The sequence below is a fragment of the Alexandromys fortis genome, unplaced genomic scaffold (assembly GCF_014885135.2).
Source record: "Alexandromys fortis isolate MF-2015 unplaced genomic scaffold, M_Fortis_MF-2015_v1.1 scaffold_156, whole genome shotgun sequence".
Taxonomy (NCBI): domain Eukaryota; kingdom Metazoa; phylum Chordata; class Mammalia; order Rodentia; family Cricetidae; genus Alexandromys; species Alexandromys fortis.
The window spans coordinates 980,927-994,609 of NW_026068028.1; the positions used below are offsets into that span (position 1 = coordinate 980,927).

At 44.2% G+C, this 13,683-nt stretch overlaps 1 protein-coding gene across 2 annotated transcripts; it reads right to left on the bottom strand.

Moving 5' to 3' along the window:
• Positions 1 to 1,625: 1,625 nt before the first annotated feature.
• Kpna2 (karyopherin subunit alpha 2) lies at positions 1,626 to 12,762 on the bottom strand. 2 transcript variants are annotated; one of them, XM_050164261.1, is made up of 9 exons: positions 12,609 to 12,762; positions 11,231 to 11,346; positions 10,499 to 10,636; positions 5,975 to 6,063; positions 4,918 to 5,545; positions 4,509 to 4,742; positions 4,010 to 4,192; positions 2,382 to 2,531; positions 1,629 to 1,913 (listed from the first exon to the last, which is right to left on the bottom strand). In XM_050164261.1, the coding sequence occupies exons 2-9, from the start codon at positions 11,303 to 11,305 to the stop codon at positions 1,821 to 1,823; spliced, it is 1,590 nt and encodes a 529-aa protein (XP_050020218.1). In that variant the 5' UTR covers positions 11,306 to 11,346; positions 12,609 to 12,762; the 3' UTR covers positions 1,629 to 1,820. The 2 variants fall into 2 exon arrangements, with proteins under 2 accessions (XP_050020219.1, XP_050020218.1); XM_050164262.1 differs by lacking the exons at positions 5,975 to 6,063; positions 12,609 to 12,762 and having other exon boundaries at positions 1,626 to 1,913.
• Between the last annotated feature and the right edge of the window lie 921 nt (positions 12,763 to 13,683).

Consider the following 13,683-nt stretch of genomic DNA (forward strand, 5'->3'; position numbering starts at 1 on the left):
AAAAAAAAAAAAAAAAAAAAAAAAAAAAAAAAAAAAAAACACTGGCTGCTGTTCTGAGTTCAATTCCTCGCAACTATTTAGTGGCTCCTAACCATCTATAATGGGATCTGATGCCCTCTTCTACAGAGCAATGTATTTTAGGTATCTGCTATCTCCTGTCCATTACCTCTCTATGCAGTTACGCCTGTAACACAGACCTCACATTTTCAACACGCCTGCTACATTCACTCCTCTAAAGTCAGCAAGAGCGCACCTTACAGACAAAACAGTGTCAAGACTTTCTTGTACGTTACTTCCCCAAAGTGAGGATTTGTGGACCCAGGAACCCAGGAGTTTAGACAGGTAGAGGAGGCGTAGATGGGAAAGCCATCTTCAGTTTTGCTACACCCCCTTCCCCACCTCCAGGCCTCTACACAGGCTTAGTGACTCAGGGCCCCAAGCAAAGTGCCCTTGGCTTAGGCGGGAGGACTTAGTGTTCCATGTTAGGCACTTGGCTGTGGCACTTCAAACAAACATTAGCCTGTGTTCTCCAGCTCTGTACTCAAACTACATCACGGAAGGGACTTTAAGCCCTGGAGCCTGACAAAGGCAAAGTCTATGAGCATTTGTTCTTTATTTTCCACTAGTCAAATGAACAGAAATTGATTATAGTACTTAACAGGCTTACTGTAGGCCAGCAATATGGGTCAGTACAGGTGCTTGCCACCAAGACTAAGACTTGAATTAGAAAGCTGAAAGTCACCTGACCACACACCCACGATGGGGAGGAAGCCTGGAGAGATGCTTCAGCATTGGCTGCTCTTCCGGAGGACCTGAGTTTGAGTTCTAGCCCTTAAATGGTGGCTCTTAACTCAGATCAGGAGATCTGACTCCCTCTTCTGGTGCCTCAGGTAGCACCAGAGGTTAGCATACATGAACACAAAATACCAACATACAGAAAACAAGATCTTTAAGAAATGGGCTAGGGGGGCTGGAGAGATGGCTCGGAGGTTAAGAGCACTGGCTGCTCTTCCAGAGGTCCTGAGTTCAATTCCCAGCAACCATATTGTGGCTCACAACCATCTGTAATTTGATCTGGTTCCCTCTTCTGGCCTGCAGACAGAACACTGTATAAATAAATTAAAAAAAAAAATGGGCTAGGTTCAGAACTGTAATAAGGCACACTGCCTTTTGCAAAGGACACCAGTTTCTGCTTTTCTCGTCCAAGAGGAACATACTTGTGGCTGGAGCAGGGCAGTAATCCATACTGTACAGGCTCCTGAAAGACACAACTCTTATCACAGTACTTCAGGTAACATACCCAGGGGTGAAATTGTAGCCAGGCTCCACTTGAATCCAGAGATTCATGATTAAATTTAGGTTTTTATCAGAACTCCACTAGCCAGAGACAGATGGTACTGGCTGCCAGTACTGTGGGGGATGTGAGGGCTGTTCCAGCCAGCCCTGATGCTCACTATGTCTAGGAACAACAACCTCACATCAAAGTGTCTGCAAGCAGGGCCACCTTTGGTCATCCACTGCAGAAAACTTAGGTCAACCTTCATTTCCAATAGTAATGGCTTAAAGTAAGAAAACAGCAACGCAAAGAGTAAAGGAGTGGAACTTAATCTTTATTTACAATACACTGTAGGATACGAAATTCCACATAGAAATAAGAAACACAGAGGACAGTATGTACAGTTTACAACTGTTCAAGTATAGTTTTTGTAAAAAGTGCTACAATAACAAACCACATTTAAAAAGAGTTCTTAGAGAAAACAGTAAGACAAATGTATGAGAAACACAGCGCATAGCTAACAACTCTGTGCCTCAGCTGGACATTAGAAGTTAAAAGTCCCGGGAGCCCCATCCTGAACTTGAAAGGCAAAGCCTTCAGAGGTAGCTTCTGGCACCACGTTTTGATCTTCCCCTTCCTGGAAAAATAAGACAAGATATAACCATTAAGTGTGGAACATCTCGAGCAGTAATCCTATCTCAAAACCTGTACACAGTAGTAACATTGAAGAGAAGGGAGAACAGGACTGGCTACTAAAGTTTAGCTGAATCATGAGCACCTGGGAGAAGGTTCTGTATACTCAACTATCTGTCTACCTATTACTGTACAACAGGAGACCTATCAAGCAAAATAAGGCCCTGGGTGGTGTACTTCTACATAAACCCCCACAACACCCATAAACGTCAGTCTCAGAACATTCTGAGATGTCAAAGCCAATACCTGAGGAGCAAATACACATACAAAACAAGTCCTGGCTGCACTGATGTCATTCTACGTAAGGGCACTGGATAATATAAAAACCATACGCAAAGGATCAAAATCTAATGGGCTTGGGGATACTTGTGAATTCTTGTATACTTTCTAAGTTAACATGGCCATTACTCACCTCCACTGAGAAATACTTCTCAATCAAGCTCAATGAGGCTTTGTATACAGACTCATTTTCATGGCTCTGTAGTGCTTCAATTTTGTCCAAGCCCCCACACTCTTCAATCATCATACTGAGTTTCTCTGTCTCACCTAGTTTCTCAGCAGCCTTAAAACGAAACACAATTCAAGGTTACTACCATAACTCCGTCTTTTTCCTTTTTTCTTTTTTTGAATTTTCGAGACAGGGTTTCTCCATAGCTTTTTGGTTCCTGTCCTGGAACTAGCTCTTGTAGACCAGGCTGGCCTCGAACTCACAGAGATCTGCCTGCCTCCTGAGTGCTGGGATTAAAAGGCATGGGTCACCACCGCCCGGCTCTGTTTTTATAAGAACATCTACCAGACAAGGGAGGCTGGAGTGATGGCTCAGCAGTTAAAAGCACTGGTTACTCTTCCAGAGAACCCAGGTTCAATTTCCAATTTCAACACAAGTGTCTGTAACTAAAGTTTCCAGGGTATCTGACACCCTCACACCAATTCTCATTAAAAAAAAAAAAAAAACTATCATATAAATGCCATCTCCTTTGAGAGGCATTTTAGTTGTTTTGTATATTCATTTTGATCTGCCTGTCTCCACCTCTCCTGCACCATGTGTGGCTATTTTTCTCTTTTGAGACAGGGTTTCATTGTGTAGCTTAGTAGGACCACTGCAGCCCAGACTGGCTTCAGACTCCTCCTTACCTCAGCCTCCTAGGACAACTTCGAAGCAGCACTACTTTTCAGTTCACTGTCTGTGACATGAACAGGAATATCTTGTGAAAGCACCTCAGACTATCTGAGTGGTCACGGTGGACAATTATACAAAGATGGCCAACTTTGTGACATTGCAACATGTCGTTACCTACAAAGTTCATCATGCTCAAAAAACTGCACAATGGAAGCATAAAATAGTTTCTTTAAAAAGCAGCCAGGGGGGCTGGAGAGATGGCTCAGTGGTTAAGAGCATTGTCTACTCTTCCAAAGGTCCCGAGTTCGATTCCCAGCAACCACATGGTGGCTCACAACCATCTGTAATGGGGTCTGGCGCCCTCTTCTGGCCTGCAGGTATACAAGCAGACAGAATATTGTATTTAAAAAAAAAAAAAAAGCTACAGGAAACCCTGTCTCGAAAATCCAAAAAGAATGGAAGGTAAGCCGGGCGGTGGTGGTGCAATGTCTTTAATCCCAGCACTCGGAAGGCAAAGGCAGGTGGATCTCTGTGAGTCTGAGGCCAACCTGGTCTACAAGAGCTAGTTCCAGAAACTACAGAGAAACCCTGTCTTGAAAAACAAAACAAACAAAAAGTTGGGGGTATTCTTTGTGGCAGGGTAGCAGGTAGCCTAGCCCAGCTTGACCTCCCCATGTAGCTGAAGACATCCTTGAATTTCTGGTTCTACTGCCGCCACCTCAGATGTTCTTTACCTCACAGGTTTGGTTTGGTTTTGTTTTTTGACGGGGTTAGGAGGTCAAGACAGATCCTTGGCTGCTGTCCCTCTGTAGACCAGGCTGGCCTCAAACTCACAGGGATTCACTGTCCTCTCCCCAGTCCTAAATATTAACCATCAACCCCAAATTTAAACAAACATAGCCTGGTTAACATAGACTTACCTGAAAGATATTTGAAATGGCATCAAGAATAACCAAAATAATTTTGGTATCTTTTGCACTTAAGAGGTTCGTCAAAGGTTCTATTATGCCACAATGAACAAGATACACAATCTGTTCAACTGTCCCACCACTGGTGTAGTTGGTTACAGCCCACACAGCTTCCTTCTGTGTCTTAAAGTCGGCCTTAGAAACAAGAGGAAAATGCTTTTAGTTCAGCAGTCCAAAAGGTGGTATTCACAGACACCATTAAACTACCCTTAGATTCTACCCAACATTAGAGGTACTACTATCTGTATCTAACAAAGGGCTGTTCTTTAGACTCTTCAGTAGTTATTGCTGGGTTTTGAGACAAAATCTCTCTATGTAGTCCTGCCTATCCTAAAGCTTGCTGTGTAGATTCCGAGATCTCCCTCCTGCCTCTGACTCCCACACCCATGGATTAAAGACATGTACGTTGTCATAAATATTAACAACCTGGCAAATCCTACACTCTCATTACCTTAGAGAGGACACCAACAAGAAATGGGACTAAGCCATGATTCACAACTTGCTGTATCTGGTCCTGGCGTCCAGCTGTGATGTTTGACATTGTCCACGTGGCTTCCTTTTGAATGTTAGTTTTGGGGTTTGTCAGCAGGCTGGGAAAGACTGCAAGTGCTCCTGCATCTATCACAATTTGAGTCTGTTCGTCTGTCCCAGTGACAATATTCCCTATGGCTCTCAGCGCAGGAGTCTAAAACGAAAAAAAAAAATGTTGATGCATTATTAGTTATGTTGCATTTTTTCCATTACTGCTAAAACATTCCCTGTTCTAAAAATTCTGCAAAAGTCATAGACAGTATCTCAATACTACAACTGATCATGCTTCAGGACTGTTAAAGCTCATAAACACAAAGGTCAGCACCTACCACAATTGGCAATTCAGTAGCTCCCAGAAGCTTCACAAGTTGAGGCACAACTCCTGTCTTCACAACCATTTCAATGCGCTCATTTGGGCCATCAGTCAAATAGGAGATAGCCCAGCAGGAATCTGCTAACACTTCTGGATCATTGTGATGTAGCAGACGAACTAAAGTAGGAAGAATCTGCTCAACTGCATCTAAGGGGGGTGCAGGATTCTTGTTTCGACAAAGGTTTGAGAGTGTCCAGGTAAGATTACGCAGGTAACCGCATGCCAAGGAAGACAGGTCAGGAATTGCAAGAAGTACCAACAGTGGGTCAACTGCACCATATTTGATAACTAGGTCTCGGAAAACTGAACCATCACCTGCAATGTTTCCAAGAGCCCACACAGCTTGCTCGCTGATGTGAGCATGGGGGGATGCCAAGAGAGAGATGAATGCTGGGATAGCACCTCCATCCACCATGGCCTTGGTCTGTTCAGATGTTCCAGACGCAATGTTAGTAAGTGCCCAAGCAGATTCAAACTGAATGGGACTACAATCAGTTTTGCCCAAGAAGGACACAAATTTGGGGATCAAACCAGCCCGGATAATGTTGTCTATAGGAGGCTGTTTTTCCCTAGAAAGCAGTTTCCTAAGGAGAAATCAAAAGAAAATCAAAAGTTGATTTCCAAGGTGCCTTGAAAGGTTCTAAAAATCTGTACATAGCAGTTGACACACGTATAATCTCAATATGGGAAGGCTGAGGCAAAAGGAGTGTGTGCTTAAGATCAGCCTAAATTACATGAGACTGTGTTTCACATTTTTAAAGTGGGGAAGGGGACGGTGAGATGGTCTAAGTGAATAAAAGTACTTGCCACCAAGTCCGACAACTATGTCCAATCCCCAAGATTCCTTCAAGTTGTCCTCTGATTCCCACAAAAATAAAGTAAAAATAGACCTAAAAAAAATTCTCATGGAAAGCGGACCGGGTGGCTTTTCTTTATTCACCCCATTCTCACTGCCCCATCTCAAAGAGTTAATTTCTGAGGTTAGCCACACATGCCAGAGCCTGCAGACATACCGAGCAGCTTGAGTAGCTTGGAGCTGGCTTTCCAAATTGGTGCTGTTTATGCCTTTAACAATGTCCTCAACAGACCAATTTACAGTACCCTAAAAGAAATGCAGTATTTTATAAATTATTATTATTAAATACAAGTAATATACGATACCTGCTGTTTTTGTTGTCAGCTTTGACAAAACCTAGTCTACCAGAAAACATAGAATCAACATGAAGAACTGCTTTGGTCAGATTAACCTGTGACCATGTCTGAATTAATTGATGTGGGAGATTCCCGCCTACTGTGGACAGCACCACTCCCAGGTAGGTGGGTCTGGGTTGTACAGTCAGTAAGCAGAAACACCCTACCCACTGCCTCATGGTTTCTGTCAAGTTCCTGCCCTGATTTCCCTCATTAAGGAATTATAATCTGCACGTATAAAACAATAAACCTATCCATGCTACTACATTGCTTCTCAGTCAACAGAAAAAAACTAATAGACAAGACATTGCAAATGTCTTTTTATGTATAGTCTGTTACATTTAATTTGGCCTACTAAACACTTTCATAGTTTTCCAACTTGGTACCATGACACTGGATTCTCAAGTCAGAGCACTTAAGCTATTGTCACTAAAAAAAGGGTAGCTTAAAAACCATTTCAACACAGTTTAGGGCAAACTAGTCACAATCACTTTAACTCCAATATACTTTTAAGAAAGATATACGGGCCAGGCAGTGGTTGTGCACACCTTTAATCCCAGCACTGGGGAGGCAGAGGCAGGCAGAGCTCTGTGAGCCGAGGACAGCCTGTTCTACAGAGCTATTTCCAGGACAGCAGGGCTACTACACAGAGAAACCCTGTCTCAAACTGACCCCCAAGAGAAGTATATAGAGTAATAGGCAATGTCTCCAATTTTTTGGTTTTGTTTTTTTTTTTTTTGACACAGAATCTCTATGTAGACCTGGCTGTTCTGGAACTCATTATGCAGACCAAACTGACTTAGAATTCACAAAAGATCCATTAGCCTGTCTCCAGAGTCCACTGGGATTAAAATCAGGTACCACCACACCTAGTCCAATTTCTTGGATTGGGAAGGAATATCGTCAATCTGTTTCCTGGACATGACACAGCAACTGCACTCACTGTGACAATTAAGGAACTGTCTCTACCAGATTAAGTCTGTAGGACATTTCTTGATTTCTAATTGAAGCAGGAGGACCCAGGTGGCTGTGGGTGATGCCATCCTGGGCAAGCAGGCCAGGTACCTAAGATTCAGGTGTGTTGGCACATGCCTTTAAGCTAAGCACTGGGGAGGCTACCATGGTCTATATAGTGACTTCCAGGTCAATCAAGGGGTACAAGTAAACCTGACTCAAAACAAAAAAAAACTGAGCAAGTCAGAGACTAAGCCCATAGGCAATGTTGTTCTTGCATTGGTTTCTTTGGGATAATGGACCTTAACCAAATAAGTTTGTAAGCCAAATAAACCCATCCCCCACCCAAGCTGGTTTTGGCAGTGTTCTATCACAAGCAACAGAGAAACCTAACTAAAGAACTCATGCTCATCACAATTTGAACTACCTTTAGAAGATTAGGTCATTTTAATACTTCATCATGCAAGGAGGAAGGGCCCATAAGACCCCACCCCTTCCCGGGGGACGACTGAGCGCTGGGCAGATGCATCAGCTTCCTACAGAATTATAGCTATTAAGCTTTGCATGTTCCTCCAGTAAACAAGCTCCTACCCATTCCCAAGCGGGCACCACAAACAAGCTCAGTGGGTCACAGATAAACAGACACAAAGAAAGAGGAAGACTTGTTTGGAAAAAGGGTGATGAAAAGGACTAAAATTCATTATATACATGTATAAACATTCAAAGACTAAAAACTAAGTTTGGAGCCATACTTTTAATTCCAACACTCAGGAGGCAGACAGGCAGATCTCTGTGAACTAGAGATTAAAACTAAAGAAAAAAAATTATAATAAGCAGGAAAGTCTAAGATATAGAATGGTAAAAGAAATCAAATGTTAAAGAAAAGGAAAAAAAAATGCTAGTAGTGGTCCAGCACTGCCTCACACCTCCTGTAAGGTCCTCACTGGGAGGCTGAGACAATGTTGTGAATTAGATGTTAGCCTGGACATCTTGCTTCAAAAGACAGGATTAGAAAGTCTAAGATAGGTCCAATTTATGGGAAGGCCATTATGGAGCAGACTTTGAGCAGGAAGAACATGGCATTAGCTGTCACTCAATACAAAATACAGTTTAAGAAATGCGTCTCATGAACTTTTGTTGTAGGAAGTTTCAGGTGCCTAGGCTATATAAAACAAACCTATTCCGTTTCCTGGGCTACAAAGCTATGGAACATGCTATACTGAATGCTGCAGGCAATTCTAACACAGTGGGAAGTGTATGTGTAGTCAAATGTGTAAATGTAGAAAAAAGTACATTAAAGGATAGCATAGAAGATAAAAATGGCATGTATAACCAAGCAATGGGCACTTTCCATTAATGGGGCTTCAGGACCAGAAACTGCTCTGGGTCTAAGTCATTACCTTAGACTTTAAACTTGTGGTTCTCTTAACCTGGGGGGTGGGTCGATGGCCCTTTCACAGGGGTTATCAGAGAACATCTACATTACAACTACATTACAGCAAAACTACAGTTATGAAGTAGCAATAGAAATATTTTTTATGGTTGGGGAATCACCATAACATGAGGAACTGTATTAAAGGGTTGAAGCATTAGGAAGGATGAGAACCACTGCTTTATACTGTATAGCCTGGCACAGTAACTGCTACACACCTGAACTGAGTTCAAGTATCAGACCAGCCAGGGTTAGACAGCAAGACACTGTCTTGGGGCTGCAGAGATGGCTCAGTGGTTAAGAGCACTATCTGCTCTTCCAGAGGTCCTGCTCTTCCAGAGGTCCTGAGTTCAATTGCCAGCAACCAAATGGTGGCTCCAAACCATCTGCAATGAGATCTGGCGCCCTCCTCTGGTGTGTGGGTATACATGGAGGCAGAAAGTTGTATTCATAATAAAAAGAAGGAGCTAGCAATATAGGTCATTGGTAGAGTACATGCCTATTAAACCCTGGTGTGATTCTAGTTCCCTAGTTATCAAACAAAAACTTTCTCAATTGGAACTGACATGTCAAAGTACTTTGCCAGTAGCTAGAAATGCAGGCAGTCTGAGGGAAGATCAGAACTAAAAAAAAAACCCTTTTGGACTAGAGTATAATAGCTCTAGGGGAAAAGCTTGTTCAGAATATGTGTGTGAGGGTCCTGGTCTTGATCTGTAGCACTTCCCAAAAAATAAAAAAATAAATGTGGCCGACTGAAGATAAGAGGACGCAGGTTCAATAGGCAGCACCCATATGGCAGGCAGTTCATAACTGTCTGTAACTATCTCTAGGAGACCCAACACCCTCACAGACATGTTCGGGCAAACCACCAACACACATAAAATTAAATAACTCACTAAAAAATAATAGTAATAACAAACTGGACTGGAAAGATGACTCAGCAGGCAAAGGTACTTGCCACCCAAGTCTGGTGCTGAGTTTGAGCCCTAGAACCCATACAAAGGTAGGAGGAGAGAACTCACGTCACAAGTTGTCCTCTGACATCTTACACACACTTGCTTGTGTGTACCCAGACACATGTACTCAACAGTAGCAGCCAGATATGGGGTGGCATACATCTTTAATCCCAGAGAAAGGCTGATTACCATGAGTTTCAGGCTACTCAGAGCTACACACTTTTAAATTAAAAAGTTAAAAAAATTAAAAGCCTTTGAATCAGCTTCAGTAGCTAAGAAAATTCAAAGCTTTAAAGAAAACATTCACCATGGCTTAAGAGATGGCCGAGCACTGATCCTACCTAAAGGACCCGTTAGTCCACAGCACCTGCATTAGGTGGCTCATGACAGCCTCTAACTCCAGTTTAGGGGACACGACCTCTCCTCTGGCCTCCTGCATACACCAATACAATTCTTCCCCCCCCCCCCAGACAGGGTTTCTCTGTAGTTTTGGTGCCGGTCTCGGAACTAGCCCTTGTAGACCAGGCTGGCCTCGAACTCCCAGAGATCCGCCTGCCTCTGCCTCCTGAGTGCTGGGATTAAAGGCGTGTGCCACCACTGCCCGGCACCAATTCTTTAAAAAAAAAAAAAAAAAAAACTACAAATCTTAAAAAACAATTTTCATATATTCGATAGTCAAAAGTAGATTACCAGGTATGTCCAAGAATGTTTAAATTTAACCAGCTGTGGTGGCACACACCTTTAATCCCAGCACTGAGGCAGAGTAAGATGGATCTGAGCTCAAACCCCACCCCCAAATTCAAATTTCTAAGAAACATTTATCCTCGTGGGGTAGGGAGGTGGTGCACACCTTTAATCCCAGTGCCCAGGAGGCAAAAGCAGGCAGATCTCTCCAGGCTAGCATGGCCTACATAGTGATTTCCAGGACAGCCAGGGAAGTTACACAGAATTAAAAACAAAAAAAAAAAAAACCCATTCATATAGGTGAACTCAAATCTATTTACCTGATTGTTGCGGTTTTCCTGCAAGGGAGAAGTAGCATCATCAGGGAATGAGCTGACGTTCCTCCTTTTCAGCATCTGGTCATCTTTCTTCGCTTTCCTCAGTTCCACATTAACTTCTATTCGGCGGCGCCGCATTTCCTGAAGAAAAGACAACACCTCATTTTATCTATTTCCTCAGTTGTTTTTTTGGTTTTTCGAGACAGGGTTTCTCTGTAGCTTTGGAGCCTGTCCTGGCACTAGCTCTTGTAGACCAGGCTGGTCTCGAACTCACAGAGATCCGCCTGCCTCTGCCTCCCAAGTGCTGGGATTAAAGGCGTGCACCACCACCGCCCGGCTATTTCCTCAGTTTTTAATGACAAGTGATTTCTCTTTTTTACAGCCCTCAAAGGCCGGCAAGAGATGGCTCATGCAGGAAAGGCACCTGCCACCAAGTCCGAGGACTTCAAAGTAGGAGGGAACCACTGCCTCCAGGCTGTCCTCTCACCTCTGCATCTGCACCAGGTGCATGCAAAAAAAAAAAAAAAAAAAAAAAAAAAAAAAAAAAAAAATCACACACACACACAATTTTAAGAGTTTTAAAAATACCTAAGACTAGAGGCATAGAAAAGCCCACCTACCATGAGTGAGGCACTGGACTTGATTGATCCCCAGTACCTCAGAAATGTATTCTATAAATGCCCCTTCTTATTTCCATTGGAAAGTATATACAGGGAAGCAACAGAAGGTACTCACTGTACTGTCTTTTCCCTTGTTCTTGAATCTGTTAAGCCGGGCAGCTGGTGAATTAGCATTCTCGTTGGTCGACATATTTGCAGGAATAAGGGAGTAAGCTAGTAGACAAGGGAAGGCTAGAAAGAAAAAAAAAACTTAATAAAATAAAATGTAAAGATCGACTATATACTTACTCCATCTCTATGCTAGAAAAAACAAAAACAAAACAACAACCAAAAACCCCACAAGCTTTCAATATTACGGCTACAGCATTAAGTCGAGGGATGGATAACTGCCCCTTCTGGCTCCGGAACTGTCAATCAGAAACATTTTTAAACAAACATAATTTAAGTTCTCCACTAACTCGCATTTTTAAAAGGCTAAAAAGAAGCAACTAAAATTTTAGGACTTTTACTCAAAATAGCTAAAATATTTCCATGTCAGGATGTCACCAACACAGAAAAGTTAACAAGTCTTACTGTTGTAATACACCTTCAAAATCCTATGTGTAGTTTAAGCATACACAGCATCTCATTTCGGATTAACGGCTTTCAAAATCTCAATGGCCTTAAGCCTCTGGCCAGCACGGTATTAAGGCAGGGCTCTACATTCTAGACTCCACTAGTTCATAGAACACCGGCTAGGGGAACCCCGGCTGCCTTAGAGTTAACATCGACATCCCTAAGGCAGTGAGTGCAGTTCTGCTTTCTGTTGACTAATAGCCAAAGTCAATCCATAGTGGTATCTTCTATCAGGGTCCATAAAGACATAAAGAACAGAGGTTGGCTACATTGTAGAACCTTTCCTAACCATCGCTGTCAGCAAAAGTGACATTAGCACCGCATCTCCAGCACTCAGCACCTCGCACACACAAATTTCCAGCGAGTGCACACAAGCAGGATGACATCAGCTGTGAACACCGATGTTTCACACGTGTGATCGCCGCAAAGTGACAGGAATCAAAAGTCCTCTGACAATCTGCTAGCTTTCACCGCTTTCTGTTCGTCCTCGACACTGACACGGGTGACCCGGGTCGGGCATTTAACCCGAGGTGTCTTCAACTGCCACCTCCATCTCCGGCTCAGAGCCCCGTCCCCCACCCCAGGCAGAAGCAGCAGGGAAGCAGGGGGACAGCCCGGTGCGCTCGTCTGCGAGCCGGTCTCCCCGCCCCCGCCGACCGTCGGTACCGCGCCGCGCCGCATCCCGCCCTCCGCAGCGACCGGGGACGCCAGGGCAGAGCCCGATGTGGCGAAACCAAGCCGCTGGGTCAACCACCCAGCCCCGAGGCCTCGTCTGGGCACGGAGGCCGAGTACACTCCCCGGCGCGGCCTGCACCCGCTCCCCGCCCGCTCAGCACTCCGGCCGGCCGTTCCCGCCCAGGCCCCGGCTCGGCTCCCACCTGCACAGCGGGCTCAGGCGTCCACGAAAGGCGGTGTGGGGCTCGGAGACTACAGACTCGACGGCCCTCGAAACGTCCACTGCTCCTCAGCCCTCAGACTTTGTGCCTCGTGCTGCCGGCCGGCGCGATTTAAATTTCCCGGTGACGCCGCCTTCCGATTGGCCGGTTTGAGCCTAAGCTGCGCGCTCATTGGTGGATTTGAAAAACACGTTGGGGGGAGCGCACGGAAGCCGGGCCTAGGGGGAAAAAGGTGGGGGCGGGGTGGCAAGGAGGGTAGCATCGCGAGAAGAGGGAGCGGCCGGGCAATCCCAGAATGCCTTGCGCGATGATTTCCTCGGAGCTCCCCACGCAAGGGTGTGTGCGGTCTCTGTCTAGCCGGAGCGCTGGGCGCTACCCTGTTAGCTTTCTCTGTGACCTGTTCTTAAGCAAATACACGAAATTATTATTAGACGCATTATTTAAAAAAAAAAAAAGTTTAGCCTGGCGTAATTGGCGTAGGCTTTTTTTGTTTTTTCCTGGTCTTTCGAGACTGGGTTTCTCTGTAGGTTTGGTTCCTGTCGTGGAACTCTCTCTACCAGGCTGGCCTCAAACTCTCAGAGATCCCCCCCCCCCCCAGTCCCCGTCTCTGCCTCCCTAGTGCTGGGATTAAAGGTGTGCGCCACCATCGCCCGGCTTGATCTATATTCTGTCCCCCCTCTCAAAAAAAAGCCACCAAAATATAATAAAAGAGTTTAACACAGATACATTGATTTGCATTTTTTTTTCACGTCAAAACGAATTTTAGTAGGGATTGGTCACTGGCAGGAAGTGGTAAAGCAGATCTGTGTGTCTTTTTTTTTTAAATAGAAAAAAATTGTATTTCCTTTGAAGCATACAAAATGTCAACAAAACAGCTACAATTTTGTTATTGTTGTTGCAATTCCCGAATGGTATTCGGTTAACAGAACAACAATTACCTTCGTATAAGCTGCATCAGAAACAACTGAAGATGGAGAAAAAAATCAAAACCAAAACAAGAAAACCTACTGTCCCCATATTTAACTAAGTTGTGCTGTGCACCAACAAGTACCTGCTT

Coding starts and splice junctions, on each gene's coding strand:
- Kpna2 (XM_050164261.1), bottom strand. CDS start 11,305: ATGTCGACCAACGAGAATGCTAATTCACCAGCTGCCCGGCTTAACAGA. Junction 4,743..4,917: donor CTACTGAATTGCCAATTGTG/GTAGGTGCTGAC, acceptor TTTTCGTTTTAG/ACTCCTGCGCTGAGAGCCAT. Junction 4,193..4,508: donor TTGTTGGTGTCCTCTCTAAG/GTAATGAGAGTG, acceptor CTTGTTTCTAAG/GCCGACTTTAAGACACAGAA.